The following is an 18,758-nucleotide window of genomic DNA, read 5'->3' on the forward strand; positions in this document are numbered from 1 at the left end:
ATTTCTGAATATGTTCTTTCATTTTTCCTCTAGAATGACTACTTTTGGCGGATTTAATCCTCCAATCCTTGCTGATATGAGATCCTACTTGATAGGTTTCCAGTGCTTTTTGACCTGGTGTTAAATTAATGCAGTGACTCTGAGCCGTGACCTTTCTGGTACACTGTGGTCCTTAATGAAGCTATAGTCCCTCTGGAAAGACCATGTAGTATAATCATTTCTTTGGGAATCCCCACATCCCACAGGCTGTGGTACCTCTAACTGCAAAGGCAAAATCATGTGCATCTTCTCACTGCATCAGGAGTGACTCTGGTGCCTCCACTCCTCTCTGTCTCCACTACTTTGTTCATCCCCAGAACGAACTGGGACACATTGCACCTGCCCTGCCTCATCAGCACTGATGTTAACACCCAAAGCTGGATCATAAACATTTATCACCGTCTTCAATTGCCTAAAAACTGGTAGCTTTGCAGGAAAACAAACCATGCCTTTCATGAAAACAGGAGCCTGGAAACGATCCCTTATTCCTGGCAACATCCAGAACTAGAAAAATAAAAGAGGACTGGCCGGTATATCCCTAATCCCACAAATATTTACACACACTCTCCAGTGCCACTGAAGTGCACGCAGTAGCGCATGTATGCATTGTAGTGCACGCAGTCCCATTGAATCCAACAGGACTACTCGTGGCCCTTCATTCAGCACCAGGGTGAATTTGGCACATCCTGCAGCAGTCAGCTATGCACCCCCGCTCCCGGGTCCCTCCATCGGCGTGCCGCGAGCGAGGCACGCTGCTGCGGGGAGCCTGGAGGCATCACACTCGCGAGGAATCCCCGGGTGCCTGCAGGGCCGTGGGGAGCGCAGAGCCAGGGCCGTTCTCCTGCCGGGAGCATCACATCCCGCTTGAGCTCCCCGGTTCCTGACGGGTGCCCTGTACCTCCCGTCCGGGGCTGCTCCCCACGGGCATCCCGGGAGCCCCGCGGTCCCTTAGGACGCGGCGGGCGGGCTGTGACAGCCCCGGGGCGCGACACCCGCTGTCCCATCCTGCGGCGGGACCCCGAGCCCGCCCCCGCCGCCCGGCCCCGGCCGCGGCCCCTTCCCCGGGGCGGAGGGAGGGAGGCGGGGCCGGGCGGGCTCGGCGGGGCTGGCGGCGAGGGCTGGGTGCCGGCGGCGGCCGAGCAGCGAGGCGAGCGGCCGGGGCTGCGCACGGGGCCCGCGGCGGTCATGGCCCGGCAGTAGGCAGGGAGCGCCCCGCCGCCCGCCGCTCCGGCGGCAGCCCCGCCGCGCCCCGACCGTCCTATGCGAGCCGCCCGGCGCCAAGATGAAAGGTAGGCACGGAGCGGGGAGCCCGCACACGTGCACCGGGCACCGGGCAGCGCGGATGGACCGGCGGCGTGCGGGAACGCCGTGCGGGAATGCCGTGCGGGAATGCCGTGCGGGAATGCCGTGAGGGAATGCCGTGCGGGAATGCCGTGAGGGAATGCCGTGCGGGAATGCCGTGCGGGAACACCGTGCGGCAACGCCGTGCGGGACCGGGGCGGGAGCGCGGACAGTCTCAGCAAGGGGACGCTGCGGGCAGGGCGGTCTTGGGGACGGTGCCTGCGGGACACAGGTGGCGGGCAGGGCACGGGCGGCCGTGCCGGGAGAGGCAGAGCGGGGTCTGACCGCCACCCCGGGTGCGGGGTCTGCGCCGTGGGTCCGTCAGTCCCGCTCCGGGAGCGGGCTGTCCCTGCGAGTGTGGGAGTGAGTGTGTCCCGGCATGTGTGCTCTGCCCCCGGCACGGTCTCTCTCGGCACCCAACTTTTATCTTCTCCCTCGCCAGTACCCCGAGAAGAAGAGTTGTGTTTCTCCCTGGTTGATTTGTTTATTTTTTGCCAGCGTTTTGCGATGTTCTTGGTGTTGCTTCTAAACATCTGGCAGTGATTAGGTGCCAGTAGAAGCCTAACTGGCTTGTGAAATGTATTTGGCGTATTTCTTCTCTGCATCCACCGCCTGGAAAATTTTTGGTCTTTACTTTGCATCTGTTCAAACTAAAACTTTGTTTCCTTTCCTTTTTTTCTCTTTTCCTCCCTTCCTCCTCTGTTTTAAATGAGTGGAATGTCCCTGTCCTGCATAGCCGTGACAGAGAGGTATCACATATTTTAAATTGAAATAATGAAGCAGATTGCCAAATTGCTACTCTGCAACCTAGTAAAGATGTATGGGAGGTGCAAGAAAGCCTTCTGTTTATGAAAATTGATAGCCTTACAGCAAAAGGCAGAGGCTTTACACACTGGGGAATACTTACAATGAAAACATCAAAGGACATTATGGAAAGTTTAGGAGTTAGTTGGGACGTTGTGAGAGTTGAATTCAGTTTTTCTTCAGAAGCAAAAATAAGCTTAAGGAAAAGACATACATACGTGAAAATTGCTTTTGGGCACCACTGTGCCTGTTCTTGGAATGCAGAGTTTTATTCCAGATGCCAGGAGGCCAGCAAACATCATGATAGTTACACTGAGTTTCCAGAGTCTGGGACACCAAATGATGTGATTATTTATTCATTGCCAGAGTAGCTGCCTGAAGAGAGGAAAAACTTTTGGGGGGCATTTATTTTGCAAGCCCACACACACACTATTTAAGTTACTTCAGACACTGTGGCATGGTGCCTCTCCAGAGCCATGCAACATACGACAAATAATTTATTATTTGTATTATTAGTATTTACAATGTTCTTTATTTACAGGCTGATCATGCCAAAAATTTTGTCATCAGTTCGTCATTATCAGCATAAGTGTAAGGGCAGGAACAAACCAAAATAATGGGGATCTGACAGTAGATAGAACAAACCTGTTACCGCTGAAAGCCTTACACTCCATTCTTTGGGGTTTTGGGGAGAGGTGGGATGCAAAGGAACAAGGATGGGAATAACATATAATGCAATTTGTGTCTCCTTCCATTCTACTTACATCACTCTTTGCAAAGCAGAGCAGTGGTGTTCAAAGGGAGGATGTAATTCCTGCTCCTGGGAGCACTCCCTGCTGCCCCACACTCCATCAAGAGGGAGTGCTAGTCCTTACCATTTGGCTTCCCTAAGAGTGATCGCAGCCATCTTATTTCTTTCCCCCAGAGAGTTACAGAAATCAGTCATAAAACATGCAAAGAAGAACACTTGAAGGGCTGTGCTACTAGCAAAAGAAAAGAGTCAAACAAAACATCACATCAAGTGCTTCTGCCAGTGTTAGAGAAGTCAGAGAGTCAAATCAGATTTTGACTCAGTGATTTCCTTTTCTGGGTATGGACTTGGATTTTCATGTTTTCTCTTTAAACTTTGATGGTAGTGATAATTGTAGGACTGTAGTATAGTTTTTTATAGTTTTGTACTTGTTTTTGTTCTCAATAAAAACCAAAAGTTCTGTTGATTGCAGCTGTCTCTGTATCTAACCCCTCTAGAGAATGGAGGAATATCTAAATAATTACATCACTAAATATCTGTAAGGAATAAATTATATTTCCATTGCTGGTATTTGTAATGTGTTATGTTTTAAATCAGTAAAATAAATTGAAGTTTATGTTCAATATGCTGGCAGTTTTATTTCCAGCAAACAACACTGAGCTCACAAACTTTGTCATATTTTTTAGCAATAATTATGTGATTTATATAGGGATTTGTCTGCTTTAGGGTCAGATATATCTTTATCAAATGATACTTCTAAGTTGTAGTTATTTATTGGGGTATGAAGGAGCACTTGCTGCCTGGGAAACAAATGAAAACAACTTCCTCATAGTCAAACATCACCACATGGTCAAAAACATTGGCCCTAATTTAAGACAGGACAAACATTTTTAAAACTGAGAGCTTCTTCCCATATAGCTGCAATATATTTTGTAACTGCTACTTTAAACTCTACCTGTAATCACTATTGTCAATGGCAGTGCTGGTGATAAGTATTTCCCTCTGAAATATGGATACTGTTTGGATAACCACTCAATACTAATGCCCAAAATCAGGCAATGTGGTCATTTGGCTTCAAAGCCAAAGTGGTCATTTTGGGACTGTTGCTCCAGGATGACAGAGAAGCTCTTAATTAGAGATGCTTAAAGTAGCTTAGCTGCTTCTTTTCATTCCTTCTCCTCCTCCCTCTCTGCCACCACAAGTACCTTGCTGTGTACCACTTGTATAGCAATGCAGAAGGAGCGATGTACTTGTATAGCGCTGCTGGAGGACAAATCATCTGGGATCCTGTGGGCCAAATATTCTGTTTTGTGCTGTTTCTCTCATTCTATACAAGAGGAAGCATGGGGGAGAAGCAGGTGTGGCCTTGGTTGTGTTCCACTGGAGCAGTGAAGCCCTTGGTGCCTGGGGACCAGCCTGGCCTGAATTCCTGTCCTGCTTAGCCTTGAGTCCTTTGCCTCAGAGGCGCTCTGGGCGCTCCATGCTCAGGAGAGGAGAGCACACCCAGCTCCCTTGGGATGTGCCAGTTCAGCTGGCCACAAGTTTGCCTTACACAGTGAGCACTTTAGCAGACAATTAATTACCATACCAGCCTGTGTTGCTAAAATTGTCCCTTCTGTGGGACTTGGAGCCGGGATGTAATTGCAAATAATGCTTACAGTACCAAAAGCTGACTGTTTATGCAAGCTCACTTCTTTCTTGACTACCTTGAAAAATTTTTAAAAATTTATTTATATGATGGTTACCTTCTTGACAGGTTTTGTCTTCCTCTCAGTTTTGATGCCACTGCTAATTTTAAAGAATAAAGGAATAAAAGTTATAATTTTGTAACACTGCAGAAAAGACTCTCTCTCTCTCTCTCTTTTTTTTTTTTTGTGTGCACAAAATCAAATGAAGAGTCATCTGCAAATAGGTCTTTCCTGGATAGAAACTTCAAACCAAGAATTTTTTTTTAAAATCCAGTCCAGAGCATTTTGCAGAAGCCAGAAAGCATCTGAAAACCAAGGATTAGAAGTGGAGTGATCCAGTAACCTTTCCTTAGTCCATTTATAACAGAGCTTATATGAATATAGTGACATAAACATGAAACATATGCAGGAGGTCTGAGTGGTGTGTGTTGGACATGTCACAGGACCCTACAGCAGAAGTTCAAAGGCACAAGCAGTTATAATAAATGTGTGATAAAACACAGAACAAATCCTGAGCAATGCTACTATACAGTCAGTGTGTGTCCTGAATTGATTGGTAGCACAGAGGATTTTAAACATATGGATGAGAAAGATGCAAGTGTGTGTCAAAGCATGGTCTTACTAATACAGAGGACAACAGAGCTATGAAATTATAAGAGAAATCTGTTCTTGCACAGATAGAAATATTACTATACAACTGCAAAGGATATTGAGAAGAATTAGCATATAACCGATTTTTGACAGGAGCATTTTCAGGAAGAACTTGTAATTGTTTCATATTGCTTCAATTCTACTTTTCCCAGCCACACAGGACTAAGACTAGCAACTAAGAATAGCGCAGACAAACCTCCCTATGAAGAAGGGAGTTGTATAAAGTATCCTTTTTCTTTTACTTTGGATAATGTAGATTCATTTTAGATTGATTTTGCTACAGCTGAGGGCTGAACAGAGCCCTTTTTTTGTCACAACCACTAAACAGTTTACTTAGATCCACACTGAAAGACTGTTGTGCCCAGAGGTTCGGACACTTCTGACTGCTAGGATAAGGAGGGAAAGGTAATCTTGCAGAGAGATAGAGCTGATCAGGCCTTGCAGAGATAAAACAGAGTCAAATAAAGAGAGCTGGGACAAATGTCAAGGATGAAAGCAGCTCAGTACTGCAAAAGATGCATACCCAGTTATCTTCAGCTTCACAAAACCTTCCTTATCCTGAGGTTCTGTATGTCAGAACAGAGAATCTCTCCTTCCAGCCCTCCCCCTTGGAAAGCAAAATAAAGACACTTTTTACAAGGCATGGAAAGTGAACCTGATCCTCCTCATAATGTGAGTGTGGTCTGTGAGAGCGAGGGAGCAACCTAAGATGAATTGTCTTTGGAGTTTGACCGCTTCCACCTAAAACTGCAATCCCTTTTGGTGCATAAATTTGAGGTGCAGACTGGGACATCACTGGGGAACAAAGTGAATGAGTTATGGGAGGTAATAGAGACATGTGTTGTTAGGAATGTGTATGCCATTTTAATACCGCTGTTAATTGCCTCCTCTGACATACAGACAGGGAGGCATGATTTTTCAGTGCACTAATGAGAACATATCTGTTTGCCCTTAAATCGTTATTCTGAAATATGATATGATTTAAACTTTTAACTTCTAAGGTTGATCCTCCACACCATGCAGCTGCTCCTGACCCCAGTACGGTAATGTGGCACTTATGTGCGAACAAGTTTTGTTCAAAACTCCCTATTTACTGTCTTCCTCTTGTGCCTAAAAAGCAAAACTAGAGTGATTGTTCTTATACCTCTAAATTTCACAATCTTCTGTCATTTTGTGTGTGTTCCTAATGTAAGTGCTCACATTTTTTGGGCACAGCAGTAGGGGAACAGATGAAGACCAAGACATTAAAGTGCACCCATTTGTCACGATTACTGGCTTTGTTTGTTTTATGCATGTGTTAAGTGATGGTAGACACTAACAGAGTCACAGGATAGTACCAAGGGAGGATCTCTGATCTAGGACATTGCCTTGTTCAGTCACTGAGATAAGCAGAAAAATTCCCAGATCAGCAGTCTCGGTTGGACAGAGCTGAGGAAAAGCCTCAGTTTTGCTGCCAGAATCCAAGCTCAAACAACATCCCAAAGGATGCTTTGCAATGCAGGGAGGTGGTCCCTCTTCCAGGACAGCCTCAGCTGAACTTCAGCCATGGCTGCCCTAAAGACCAGGTACTCTGCAAGTGCAAAATCCGTGTCATCCCTGTCCAAAGTGACTGTTAGTGTGACATGTCAGCTCGGGATCCTCTCAGTCAGGAAGTGCTTCAAGTGGGGGGTAGGATTTTGTGAGGGAGGGCTTATCAAAATAGAGGCTGAGAGAGAGACTTGACTATGAAAAGGACCTATAAAGAAAAAGTAGTGGAGAAAGGCAGAACAAGAGGACAAGTGAAATAAAGCATCTGTGAAGAGAACTGGGAATGAGCAGCCCATTAGCACAAGCAGGAGACTGTCCAGAATAAAAGCTATGAAAACCAGTGGAAACCAATTAGACTGATGAAGTCATCAACATCTGAAGGCCACAGCTGCTTGCTGTGCTTCTGCTGGCTCCATTTCACCTCTAGGTCAGCAGTTTGAATGTAGACCCAGTTAATAGTGAGCAGAAATGCATATAAATCTGGTGGCAGCTCAAAAAGCTTTTGAAATGTGATATGAAAAAGATATTGGTGTCGCTGTTCTTGTCTGCCTGAACAGTTGTTAATATTACAGAAACCTCACAAGTGGATGGGTTTTGCCTTTCAGTGAAAGTGCTGAGAGGGAGAGAGCAGGCAGAAGCAGCTTTTTGACACTGCAGGCAGTCTCTCATGAAGGAGAGGCACTTGTTCCACAGTTCTGAGTAGAGTTCTTCATCCATGCTGATGGGTTAAAGAGTGGAATACTGTGATTTTCAGCTAATAGGCACACCTTCTTTCCAAAATGTACAAGTAAAAATCTCTCCCTGATAATATTAGAATGAGCTTTACTGAGTTGCACTGAGATATAGCTCTATAGTTCCCATTAAGTCAGCAGGAAAGGCAGGGCTCTAACCATTAAAGCCCTTTGAAAGAGAGATTTATTTTAGAGGAAACTCTTACACTGGATGTCATTTTTACTATAAATTAATCTTACAGTCTGAGTTCCCAGCCTGGTACTTCTAATGTACTGTAATTTGAGTTTTCAGGGGATTTTAAAGGAACTTCCAAAATCTGAGGTGAAACTTGGCATGACCATTTTCAGCCCAGATGCCTCATTCTCTCCTGGAATAGATTTTCCCAGATTTTGAAATGCAATGTAGAATATTGGTTTGTTTTCTTTATTTAAGACTTCAGACGAGGTCCTTAAACAAGGACTTTGTATCCATGTTTGCAGCACACAAGTGCTCTGGAAATTATTGGATACCACGTGTCTGCAGCCACCAAATGACCCAGCATCTCTAATGGTTCTGAGGTCTTGTTTGCCTCGTTAGTTAATTAGGTTTAAATGGCTGAGCAAGGTGTACTGTTAAAAGGAGACAGCTGGACACGTACATTAGCAGCTTTCTTTAACACCTTCCATACGCCAACAATGACACCCATGAAAGGAAGGGGCTAAAATGGAAACAACTTCCCTAAAATCACCTTGCACCAAAGGCTCCTCAGATCTGGTGCTGTGCTTTTATGCCCTGTATTGTCTCAGGGGCAGATTTAGCATCCATTTTGGCTGCAGGCCCGCTCTTTCTTTCTTGACCTCAGAGTGACTCATAAGTGATCCATGATTAATTTATTTAAGGTTTAAGAACAAGAAATTAAACAGTTCTACTCCACAGATTTGCTTTGCCACTGGCAAATTAATCAAATGAGAGTCTAATTTGTTTTAGATTAAATGAATTCCCTCTGTTCGCTGTGCTAATCCCCAGCTGAACTGCCTTTTCATAATTCCCACTCCCTTGAAGCATTGTACTGTAACTTATTTAACTCTACAACTGTATTTACTAGAGGTGTTGCAGTAATAGCTTATAACTGGAGGGCAAGTGGAATTTGGCATTGCTACTCAATTGGGCATGGATATTGCCAAAATATCTCAGAGGGTTTTTTTTTTTACTTTTTTGGACCAGAATTCTTACTTTGCACTGACTCCGTAGAATATTTGATGTATTGCTGTTCAGCCTCAGTGAGACAGTGATTTGTAGCAGTTTGCTGTAATCTCCCCATGACAATCTGTTCTAGCATCCAAGGAGTCTCTTGTAAACCCAATAAAACAGGAGATCTCTGGTGGCCCTTCCCTTACATGGTTAAATACAATTGGTTGCTCACATATGTTTCTGTTCTGCCCAAAGTTCACCTTTTTTATGGACCTTCCTGCTGCCAGAGTTCTGTACAAGTCAGGGAAATAGGAGACCAGCTTTTCATGTTTCTTCATCTTTCTTATTCTGGATTTTTGGTTCACAGCTGAGAGCTCAGTTAAGTGTCTTATAACTGAGTTAGGGCTGGTCTTCCCCCTACTAAAGAGTTAATTCTTGTGACCAGGACATAACAACAAATTCTACTTGATTGTCTGCTTCAAGGAGGAGTCTGCCCTTGATATTTTTCACCTATGAAAATAAGCCTTGCCTGCATATTAATGCATGTGTATGTAACAGAAACACTGTGTTCATTCCAGTCCTCTTTGTAACTGAGGACTGAATTTAAACTAAAGTAAACTATTTCTAACTTAAGGCTTTCACAATGTCCAGCAAACCCCTCCTGCACCAGTTGCAGCCTCACTCAAGTGTGGGCGCCGCTGATGTGAAAATGCAGAATTTCCATTTCTAAGATCAGTCACTGGTGCTCAAAGCTCATGAATTTCTGCCACAACAATTTCTGATACTGCCTTTAAAACCACAAGTCATTAAAACATACTAGAGGTGTTCCTAGTATTTGACTTCTTACTTGGTGTATATTTTCTTAACCTCTGTAAGGGGTTCACATTTTCATAGTTTTCACTAGAAAACCTGTTACCTTTTAAATGAAAACTTAGGTTCTCCTGTATTTTGCTGATTTGAAGATATCAGGAAGCTTTGAGATTTTTGTAGAACTTGTGACAAAATTTTAATATTTCCAGCACTGTAACAGGGAGCTGAGGATCGTTTCTGCTGCCTCCAGTGAGGACAATACTGCCCAACAGACATGGGAGGAACAGGCTGGGTGCAGGGCTTTGCCTTGGGACTTAAATTTATAGGCTTGTTTGTCAACTTCATTTTTACTATTTCAAGCATAGACTTCTTCTGAGGTAGGACTTTCAACCCATCTTAGTCTCTTTTTCCAAAGTGCTGTAATTTCTGAATGTTTAGTCCAAGCTTGCTTTATTAATTTCCTCCATCTTTTTTTCTTCCTTAAACTTGTTACATTACAGTTAATATTTTAAAGTACTGTATTTGCACATGATTTCAGCAAAGTTGCAGTTGTGACTGAAAGAACATTGAGCTTTGTCTGTTAAATAATTTTTAAAGATTTCCCCTAAAATTACATTGACTGCCCCTTGCAGGATCAACTCACAGAGATGATGTTTGAGATTTTACTGATCAGGGAGATGAGTCACCATTTGACATAACCATCCTTGCTCATCTCCACATCTTTGTTTCAAATATCACAAGTGCTCTTCAAAATTAGGAGGTGAATAAATAATTATAATGTATCCAAAGCTCAAGGAAAAAGCCCATCCCCAGAAAGAATAACACGCAGCATTGCAAATACTGAAAACCATATATATATATATATATGTATATAATATATATTTTTTTAAAGTATATGTGTGTATAGAAATGTATAATATGTACATATATAAACATGTTGCATATACTGAAATGCCCAAAGAAACAAAAATGTAATTAAAGTTGTAAAAGGCAATGCTGTTGGTCTAAGCACGAAAAACAAGAAAACTAGGGAAGGGGCTGTCAGCCTGGGAGGAAGGATGTGGAGATGTGGTGTGGGATGAAGCTGCAGGATTTAAAGGTGGCCTGGCTGTATAGATCAGCTGTGGATCAGATAAGCCAGGTTACACTCTTGAGAAACAAAGGAGGCAATTGTGTTGCAGCCTGATAGCAGGAGAGGGCAGGAAGCTAAGGTCTCTGGAGCTGTAATCTTATTTTGAGCAGCATTTTATCTTTCGTGCAAGAGGGGAAGATCTTTCCTGAGTAGCTCACTGCTGGGATGAGAAGTTGGTTGCTGACTGTTTACGGTTTATTAGTATTTGTCATGTTTAGCTGGGGGGCCTTGTCTTCAGATAACATTTGGGACAATTGTGAGGGTTTGTTTGGCTTGGTCTTTTAAAGGTTTCTTTCTGTCTTCAAAACCAGGATGTGTTTGTTTTGCCTAAGGAGCATCCACTGGCTCTTCCACTTCTTAAATGCACATCTGAATTGGGGGTCTAGTTAAACATATGGACAGGAGCACTGCTGGCAGTAAGCAAAATGTCTTACCTGGTGAAGAATATGTTTTTAGCTGTTTAATCAATCGTTCTGTCTGAGTAAAGGGTGATGTTCTGCAAAATGATGCATTTCATGGACCCTGCTGCTGCTTCAGGCAAAGTGTCCTTCAGAGACTTCCGTGTGTGGCACCTCACAGGTCAGAAGGAAGAACAAGTCGGATTTCCTGCTGGAGACATGCACACAAATAGTTTAGGCTTTGTTGAAGCTGGATGCAGACTGTATCTTTGCCTTTGAATTCATCCCCCCAAGGCTGTGTGCTGTCCCAAGGTATGTGTGGCACCAGTTAGCCCAATTTCATGATGCAGAGCAGCCCAATCATGTGCAGCAAGTCTGTGGGCAAAAAAGATCTAACTAAACACAGACTTCTCACACCATCACACGTGTTTATCTGCTTTGAGCTTGCTTTTCCTCCACCAGTCATTAAATGTTCCCTCTGGGAAATACAGAGGTGGGAGAAGAACAGCCTGGGCTGGGGCTGGTGACAAGGCAGAGCTTTTGCCTTTCCTGGCTCAGCAGGAAATTGGACTAACAAGGGGTTGTCTTGGTGGAAGGAGGCTGAACACATGAACACAAACATATTCTTTTTTTAATAAAGAGTCATGAGTGTATTTCTTTTTTGCTGATGCCAGCCTTTTCCTTTGCTGACGGAAGGAAATGGAGAGAAATTCAGCTTCCGACAAAATAACCTTGTGATTATTAGCATATTACTGCTTGCTTACTGTAAAGATGAGAACAAAGGGCATGATGGAATGATAGAATATCCTGAGTTGGAAGGGACCCTCAAGGATCATCAAATCCAACTCCTGTCCCTGCACAGGCCAGCCCCAAGAATCACACTCTGTGTGTGAACGCATTGTCCTAACACTTCCAGAAGTCAGGCAGAAGGGTGCCGTGACCCCTTCCCTGTGGAACCTCCCTACAACTTCCCTTCCCTCAGGTCCCATCATCAGGGTTTGCCCCTCCACTTCCCCTCATGAGGAAGTTGTAGACTGTCGTGAAGTGTCCCTGCAGTGTCCTCTTCTCCAGGCTGAACAAACCAAGTGATCTCAGCCATTCCCCTCTAGACCTTTCACAATCTTCACCATCTCAGTTTTTATTTTTCTCACCTGAGTTTCCCAGTTCTGTTTCCCATGTTTTAGGGGATCTGACATTTTCAGGCCAAGCTAGTGTGCATGGGAGGGGATGGATGGATGGATGGATGGATGGATGGATGGATGGATGGATGGATGGATGGATGGATGGATGGATGGATGGATGGACAACCATCCCCTCAGACTCCTGTGGCAAGCTTGATCAAGTGGCACACTGGTGACTTGTGGCTGTCATTGTGATGAGGGACATTTCTGCTCTAGTCTGCTCTTAGGTGGCCAAGCAGGCCTCAGGATGGCTGCCAGGTGATAAATCTGCACAGTTTGTAATCCAGAGTTCTGCTGGGGATTCTCATTGGAGAAAAGGCTCTGAACTGCCTTCTGCACTTGGAGACAGAGGTGGGATAGGAGTAGCAGAGAGGAAGAGCAGTAGCATGCCTAACAAACCAAGTAAACTTATATTATTTGAACATGCACCTGTAAAACCTTTTTCTCATCTTTTTCTAGTGGTAGTAGTAATAATCTGCTGCTGTGTCTTTCTTTCTCCAGACGACTTTGCAGAGGAGGAGGAGGTGCAGTCCTTCGGCTACAAGAGGTTTGGTAAGTGACCTGACCAAAAGCAGCCTTTCAGCTTGCTTAGGGTAAATCAAACACTTGCTATGAAAAACTTTCCTGTTGGCAGCATTGAAACATACAGGTACAGTCCCATTATCCACATCCAATGTCCTCCCAGAGGAAGGTGTGATGTTTAGACTTGGTTTATTTTCTTGGCCAGCATAAGGCTTCCGAAACAGTTCTTTCATTCGGGAATTGAAGCCCACACCTGAAGAGAAATGAATGTGCTGGCTGTGAAAAGGGGCCATGCCTCTTACATGTTCTCTGCCCAGCTGGGCATTGCTTCAGCCCCCAGACTGATGTGCAGCAGAGTTTGTAGGTTTGTTGGTGTTCCCCAGAGTGGTTTCATGGCATCTCCTGTAGACATGGCTCAGTTGTACTGATACCTGAGCCACGACACAGGCTGTGCACTCCTCTCAAAGGAAAGGTATATGGTATGAATGCATTCCGATGTCAGAAATTATTAAAATGAGGTCGCTCACTTTCTTTCCTTTTTCCACTTTCCTCTTTTTTTCTATGTTTGTTCACCCAAAATGGCCTTCTCCTGTGAGGAGGGTAGTACCATGCATCTGTGCACAGGGGTGAGCAGCCTTCAGGGCCCCTGTTTTCAAGGCTCTTGTGATCTCTTTCTGTTGGGAAAACAGTCTCTGCAGTCAACAGTTTCACCCAGGGCAGGAGAATGCCTGTCCCTGTGGCAAGGGGAAGGTGACATGGTGGCCTCTGAGCTCCCACAGTGCCAGCTCTGTCTTGGCACAGCCAAAGGGGCTCATCATCAAAGCTGCTGGTGCCTTTTCACCTATAAGCCATCAGAAAAGTTCACCTCATTTTTTTCTGTCCTGGGAAAGTAGCTGCAGCAAGAGTCACTTTCAGTGACCCCAGTTGGCAAATGGATAAAAAAGGCAGGCTGAAAATAAAAATGAAAAGTAAGTAAAAAATTCCTTCCATCCCAAAAGGAGCAGGGGGAGGCAGCATAGGGAGATGTGGAGTTTGGGAGGTGGGGATCACATTCGCATGACCTTTTCTACCCCCTGAACCACTCCATTGCTCCCTGCTGCTGAGCTTTATTTTGGATAGACCAGCCAACCACAGAGCCAGCATCTGTGGCTTGGAAAGTCCTCCATAAGGCTGAACATAGGGTTTTTTCCTTTCTTGTTTGTTGTTTTCCTTTTGGTTTTTTCCATTTGTTGTTGTTGTTGTTCTGCATTAAGCCCTGGAATAGCAAAAAAGCAAAACAAATCTTGAGAAATAGGAAGAAATTCTAACTGTTCATTTCTGTCACCTCCAAATGAGTAAAAAATATTGCTATTCATTAACAGCTATAAATATAGGTTCCTTTGGTGTTATCCTCTACCTGGCTACCCCTGATCAGCACTTTTGCAGTGAACAAGATTTTAGGGAGGAGTGGGCACTTAATTATCCTTACCGTCCCAACAATAAGTGCACTGTTGTGACGGGATGGGATTTTTGCCTACTAACTTGCTGACATTTCTTTCTTTCTCCTGGGTATTGTGATGCTACCAAGGTGAGTCATTTCTCCCCTTAGAAATACAGACCATTTCCAGAAATGCTTGTGCTGTTGTGCTTGGTGGGGCAGCATGGAGGGAGGAGAGGACTTACAGCCTGGAAGTGGTAGGAGGAGATTTCACCACAAGAGGAGGAGTCAGGGTAGTTCCACCCTTAGGGACCAACCCTAAGTGCCTTATGCCTCGGGAAAACGACCTTGGTGTGGTCAGGAAGGTATCCCAAATATCGACAGTATGGAAGAGCTTTGACTAAAGGGGAGATGGGATCATAAAGCCATAGCATTGACACTGGTGAGAGCTGTGTAATTCAGTAGGGTCCCAACCCAAGGAGCTGCCTTTGTCCATACTATTTTGGAGCCCAGACTTCCTCCTATACCCTCCTGATCTTTCCCAGCATCAGGAGACAGCTCAGGGAGGAGCTAGGCTGGCCTGGTTTCCACATGCCCCTGAACCAGCATCCATGCTGTTTGAATATAGGTGCTCATGCTTTTGTGTGCCTTAAAGGGTTTATTTCCCCTTCTTCAGAAAACCTGACTCAGTGAGTTCCCACCTCTACAGTCTCTGCTGCGTTTCCAGGCAGCCTCTGAGCAGCCTCTGGAGAGAGTGGGAGCCTCATACCTTCAGCAGTGCTGGATGCTTCCTCTCCTGGCACTGGGCTCCTCCAGACAGAAATGGGACCTGCACGACTTTTAAAGACTCCAGACTCAGTGGACAGCTGGGTCAGCATTTCAAGTGAAGCACCAGAGGTTGCTCTTGGGGCCAAAATGCAGCTGAGCTCCTGCCTGACCAGTAGGAAATGTTACTCCTGCTGTCTTGGTGTTCCCTCTTGGCCCTGTGTCCTTTCTGGTAAAAGAAGGCAATAAGGGGGAATCTCAAGGCAAGAACCGAGTTTTATTACACAAACCTTGATAAAAGGTAATTTTGAAAGAAGTGCTGTCTGTCTGCTGGCTGGCACTGTAGAAATGCCAGCCCTGTTGCTGTTACAGCCTGTTGGTGTGGGCAGGGATAAAAACAGCAGTGGGGTTTTTGTTTCAGGAGTCATAGTGCAAGAGCAGTTGTGTTAATATATTATGATTGGAGAACTCCCTGTATGCTCCATGGACATGAGGCATGGTAGGTGGACCATGAGTCAAGTACCTTTGACTCCATCATTTGGAATTGGGAGGTCTTGTTTGGAGCAAAATGTGCTCTGAGGGGCAGAAGGCTAAAGTATAACTGTTTTAAAAAAACGTGGCTAGCAGTCAGTCACTGCTGGCAGCTGGGAACATGTGTTGGTCAGCATTTGGCAGGCAAAGCCTTGACCAAGCTCCTTTCCTAGAGTTCAGCTGAGGAGTTTATTATTAGCTGCCTTGTTCCCAGAGCCTGTAGTTTGGTTCAAGGAAGGAAGAGATCAGCAGAAGGAGGGAAGGAGGGAGGCATTCTCCAGAAATTCTCATTTTGGGGAAGAGGTTTTTGAAAAGAGGATGGAATACGCACTGTCTTGCACCACTTCCCCTTTTTCTGAATCATTCTGTCCTTCCTTCTCAAATAAGTTAATTTGTGAGAATTTGTCAAGCTACTGTATTTTTAGTCAATAGAACATTAGCTGGTCATAGTAAGCCAAACATACTAAGCATAACACACTAACATATTAAAGAGTAATGAATACAGATGCAGACAACTCCTAGGAAAATACACATCAGATTTTTTTCTCCTTTGAGGTTGGGATAGATTTGCTGCAGGGGGTCAGTAAGAAAAACAGTCTTTCCAGCTCACTGATGCTGTTTACTTCTTTTCAATGAATGCTACAGATGTGCAGGGATGCTGCCAGAAGTCGCTCAGCTGCAATGCCTCCAGATTGCTGCACTGAAAAAGGGAGGAAGTGTGTTTCTTATTCCAGTTACTTCATCTTCAATCCCATTTCTCAGGCTGTCTTAAAGTTATCTGCTCCAGATGGAAGCTAAGCCTCTCCACTGGCTTTCCTCTACCAGATTGCCACCAATATTAACTGGTCAATCAGTGTCACTGGTTTGTGCCACCTCATGCAACTCACTTTGGGAAACAATGAATAAGGAAAGGGCAAAACTTCCTTTCCAAAATGATACACTTTGGGGATGCTAAATCTCAAGCATGAGAGCTAAGACTAGTTTTGAAATGTAGACAGAAGGATGAGACCTCTTTCTGGCAGGGTTTGACTCTTTCCTCTGAGATTTGGGCTCTGGGCATCTCCCTAGGCAAGGGAATTGAAGGGATCAAATGGACTCCAAGGTAGAAGATCTGATCTTCCTAACTCATGGCATTCTGAGGTAATAGATGTAGAATGTAGAATTCGTTGTGCTTTTTTTTTTTTTTTTCCTTTATGGTAATGTTTAAGAACTTAATATCTCTGCTTTAATAAATAGAATATTTGAAGTAGAAATTTCCTGTCAAATTACTGATTGCATAATACGAAGCTACGGTACAATATGGGATTGCTGGAAGCAGAGAAGATGGTCTTTGACCTGTTGCAAAGCACACTGTAGTATTTTAGAAAACAGGCTTCAAATAAATGAGCTGAAAGCCCTGCTGATGAAGAGAAGCTTCCCATGGAATCAGAAGATAGGACCAGTACACTATAGATAAGTGGAAGACGAAATAGCTTGTGCAAGATAATTACTCTTTGCCCTTGACAAACACAGCCAGAATTACAGACTGTGAGCCTGTTCTCCACAGAAACACCCATCTTGGCCACCTCCATGCTCTAGATGGTGAGTCAGGGTACTCCTCACCATCCCCTCTCCTCTTCCCTGCTGAGCTGTCAGGAGGGGACAGGCTCTCATGTCCCCAGGGAGGTCCAGTGCACACCAAGGCACTGATCCTCCAACCTTCCCCACACCCCCTAGGTCAAGAGCTGCCAGGGAAGGAGGGATAAAAATTACCATGGGGCTCTCTCAAGGAAGGCAGGTACTTCTTTAGAGCATATAAGATATGACTGGGTTACAATACCTCTTCCATGCAGTTACAACCATCTAGCTCCTAAGCATGATTCCAGGTGTAAGAATAAAGTCTAGGAATTTGTGGACCAGGAGTGGATGAATCATCCTGCCATGCAGTAATGAAATCTGCCATACTAAAAAAAAAGGTGAGGGGGGAAATATGTTTAAAAACATATTTGTAAAATAGGGTTTTTTTTCCCCTTGATGAGTGGCCTGGAAACAGCTGAACAAGATCCATTTAACTGTTTTCTTGCCGTGCACTTTTTATAGAATTTTGTATGGTAAGAAGTTATATATTCTTTCTTCACCTTTGATAACATATAACTATGGAGTTTTAGGAGTGTACAACTGACAAAAGCATTGCGAATGGGTTACAGCAAAACTGAAAACTTTGAGATACAAAGCTTTTTCTGAAAAGGATTTTAAAACATACAGAGGAATTTGTGCCTATAAATAACTGCTCAAACATGATCAAAATTCATGGCTCAGAATTTTGTGATAGTTCAAGAACAGCATTTATTCATTAACGCTGCACAGATGGAATAATTTTAGTCCTTGTCTCTGAATAAATCCAGGCCATTGTTCATATCTCTAATAACAAGCACCAAAACAATGTCTGGCATCAGCCTGGTGGTTTGCTATATGCACACAAACCTTAAGCCCCTATGAAAAAAAAAAGTAAATTCTAAGCTTTAGGAATTTGTCGACTTTTCTTTATGGTTTGTAAACGACCAGTGAGGGATTTCAGGTGCCACAACCACATACCTCCCTGGGCATTCTTTCACTTGTGTGCCTGCAGTGTGTAATCATATGGCTTAATAAAAAGTCACAGGGTCACTCACACTCACAAAGGCAGAGGAAAGTCAGGCACTGTTGCTTCCAGTTCACTGATCTGGCCATATTTGACAGATGAGGATTTTGCCTGCGTGTGTCCTGGGGTATGAAATCCCCACTGAATGGCGGTGCCCGTGTGGCTGTTCATTTCAGGCCAAGAAATTTCATTTGAAATGACCCTTTTAATTGCCATGGCCAGTAAGGTGGAAGGGGGTCAAGCCTGCCCTCTCCTAGGGTGAGCCCTGAGCAGATGAGAGAATCCAGCACCCTCAGGGGTCCTGGTTTGTGCTGGAGCTTCAATCCCAGCATCAGGGGCTGCATGGAGAGGGACCACCTATATACAGTTTCTTTGTCTTTCTTTTCTTTTCCAGTAGATACTCCCAGTTCTGCTCCCTGGAGCAGTTGTCAGGGAATTGAAGTCTCAATAAATAAATAAAGAATGCTGACATGTATTTCCACTGCAGAGGAATGTGCTCAGGAACTGTCAAGGTGCCCCTGTGCCACCAGTGTGTGTCCCTCCTCTGTCAGTACCTTCTGCCTTTTGCAGTGTCGTGGCACATGTGATGGATGGGATATCCAAACAACAAATCTGAAACCACCTGTCTTCATAAAGATAGAGAATAGTTGGTGGACCCTGAGAAATCCATCAGTGTCAG

The 18,758-nt window shown here is 44.5% G+C and overlaps 1 protein-coding gene across 1 annotated transcript in view; it reads left to right on the forward strand.

Moving 5' to 3' along the window:
• The first annotated feature begins 1,247 nt into the window (after positions 1 to 1,247).
• Positions 1,248 to 18,758, forward strand: part of COLEC12 (collectin subfamily member 12) — a 94,818-nt gene continuing 77,307 nt past the window's right edge. The window contains exons 1-2 of the mRNA XM_063167186.1: positions 1,248 to 1,328; positions 12,726 to 12,776. Of these exons, the coding sequence (XP_063023256.1) occupies positions 1,322 to 1,328; positions 12,726 to 12,776 (58 nt within the window). The 5' untranslated portion in view covers positions 1,248 to 1,321. The remainder of the gene's footprint in view (positions 1,329 to 12,725; positions 12,777 to 18,758) is intronic.

Source organism: Melospiza melodia, chromosome 1 (genome assembly GCF_035770615.1).
Source record: "Melospiza melodia melodia isolate bMelMel2 chromosome 1, bMelMel2.pri, whole genome shotgun sequence".
NCBI classification, from domain to species: domain Eukaryota; kingdom Metazoa; phylum Chordata; class Aves; order Passeriformes; family Passerellidae; genus Melospiza; species Melospiza melodia.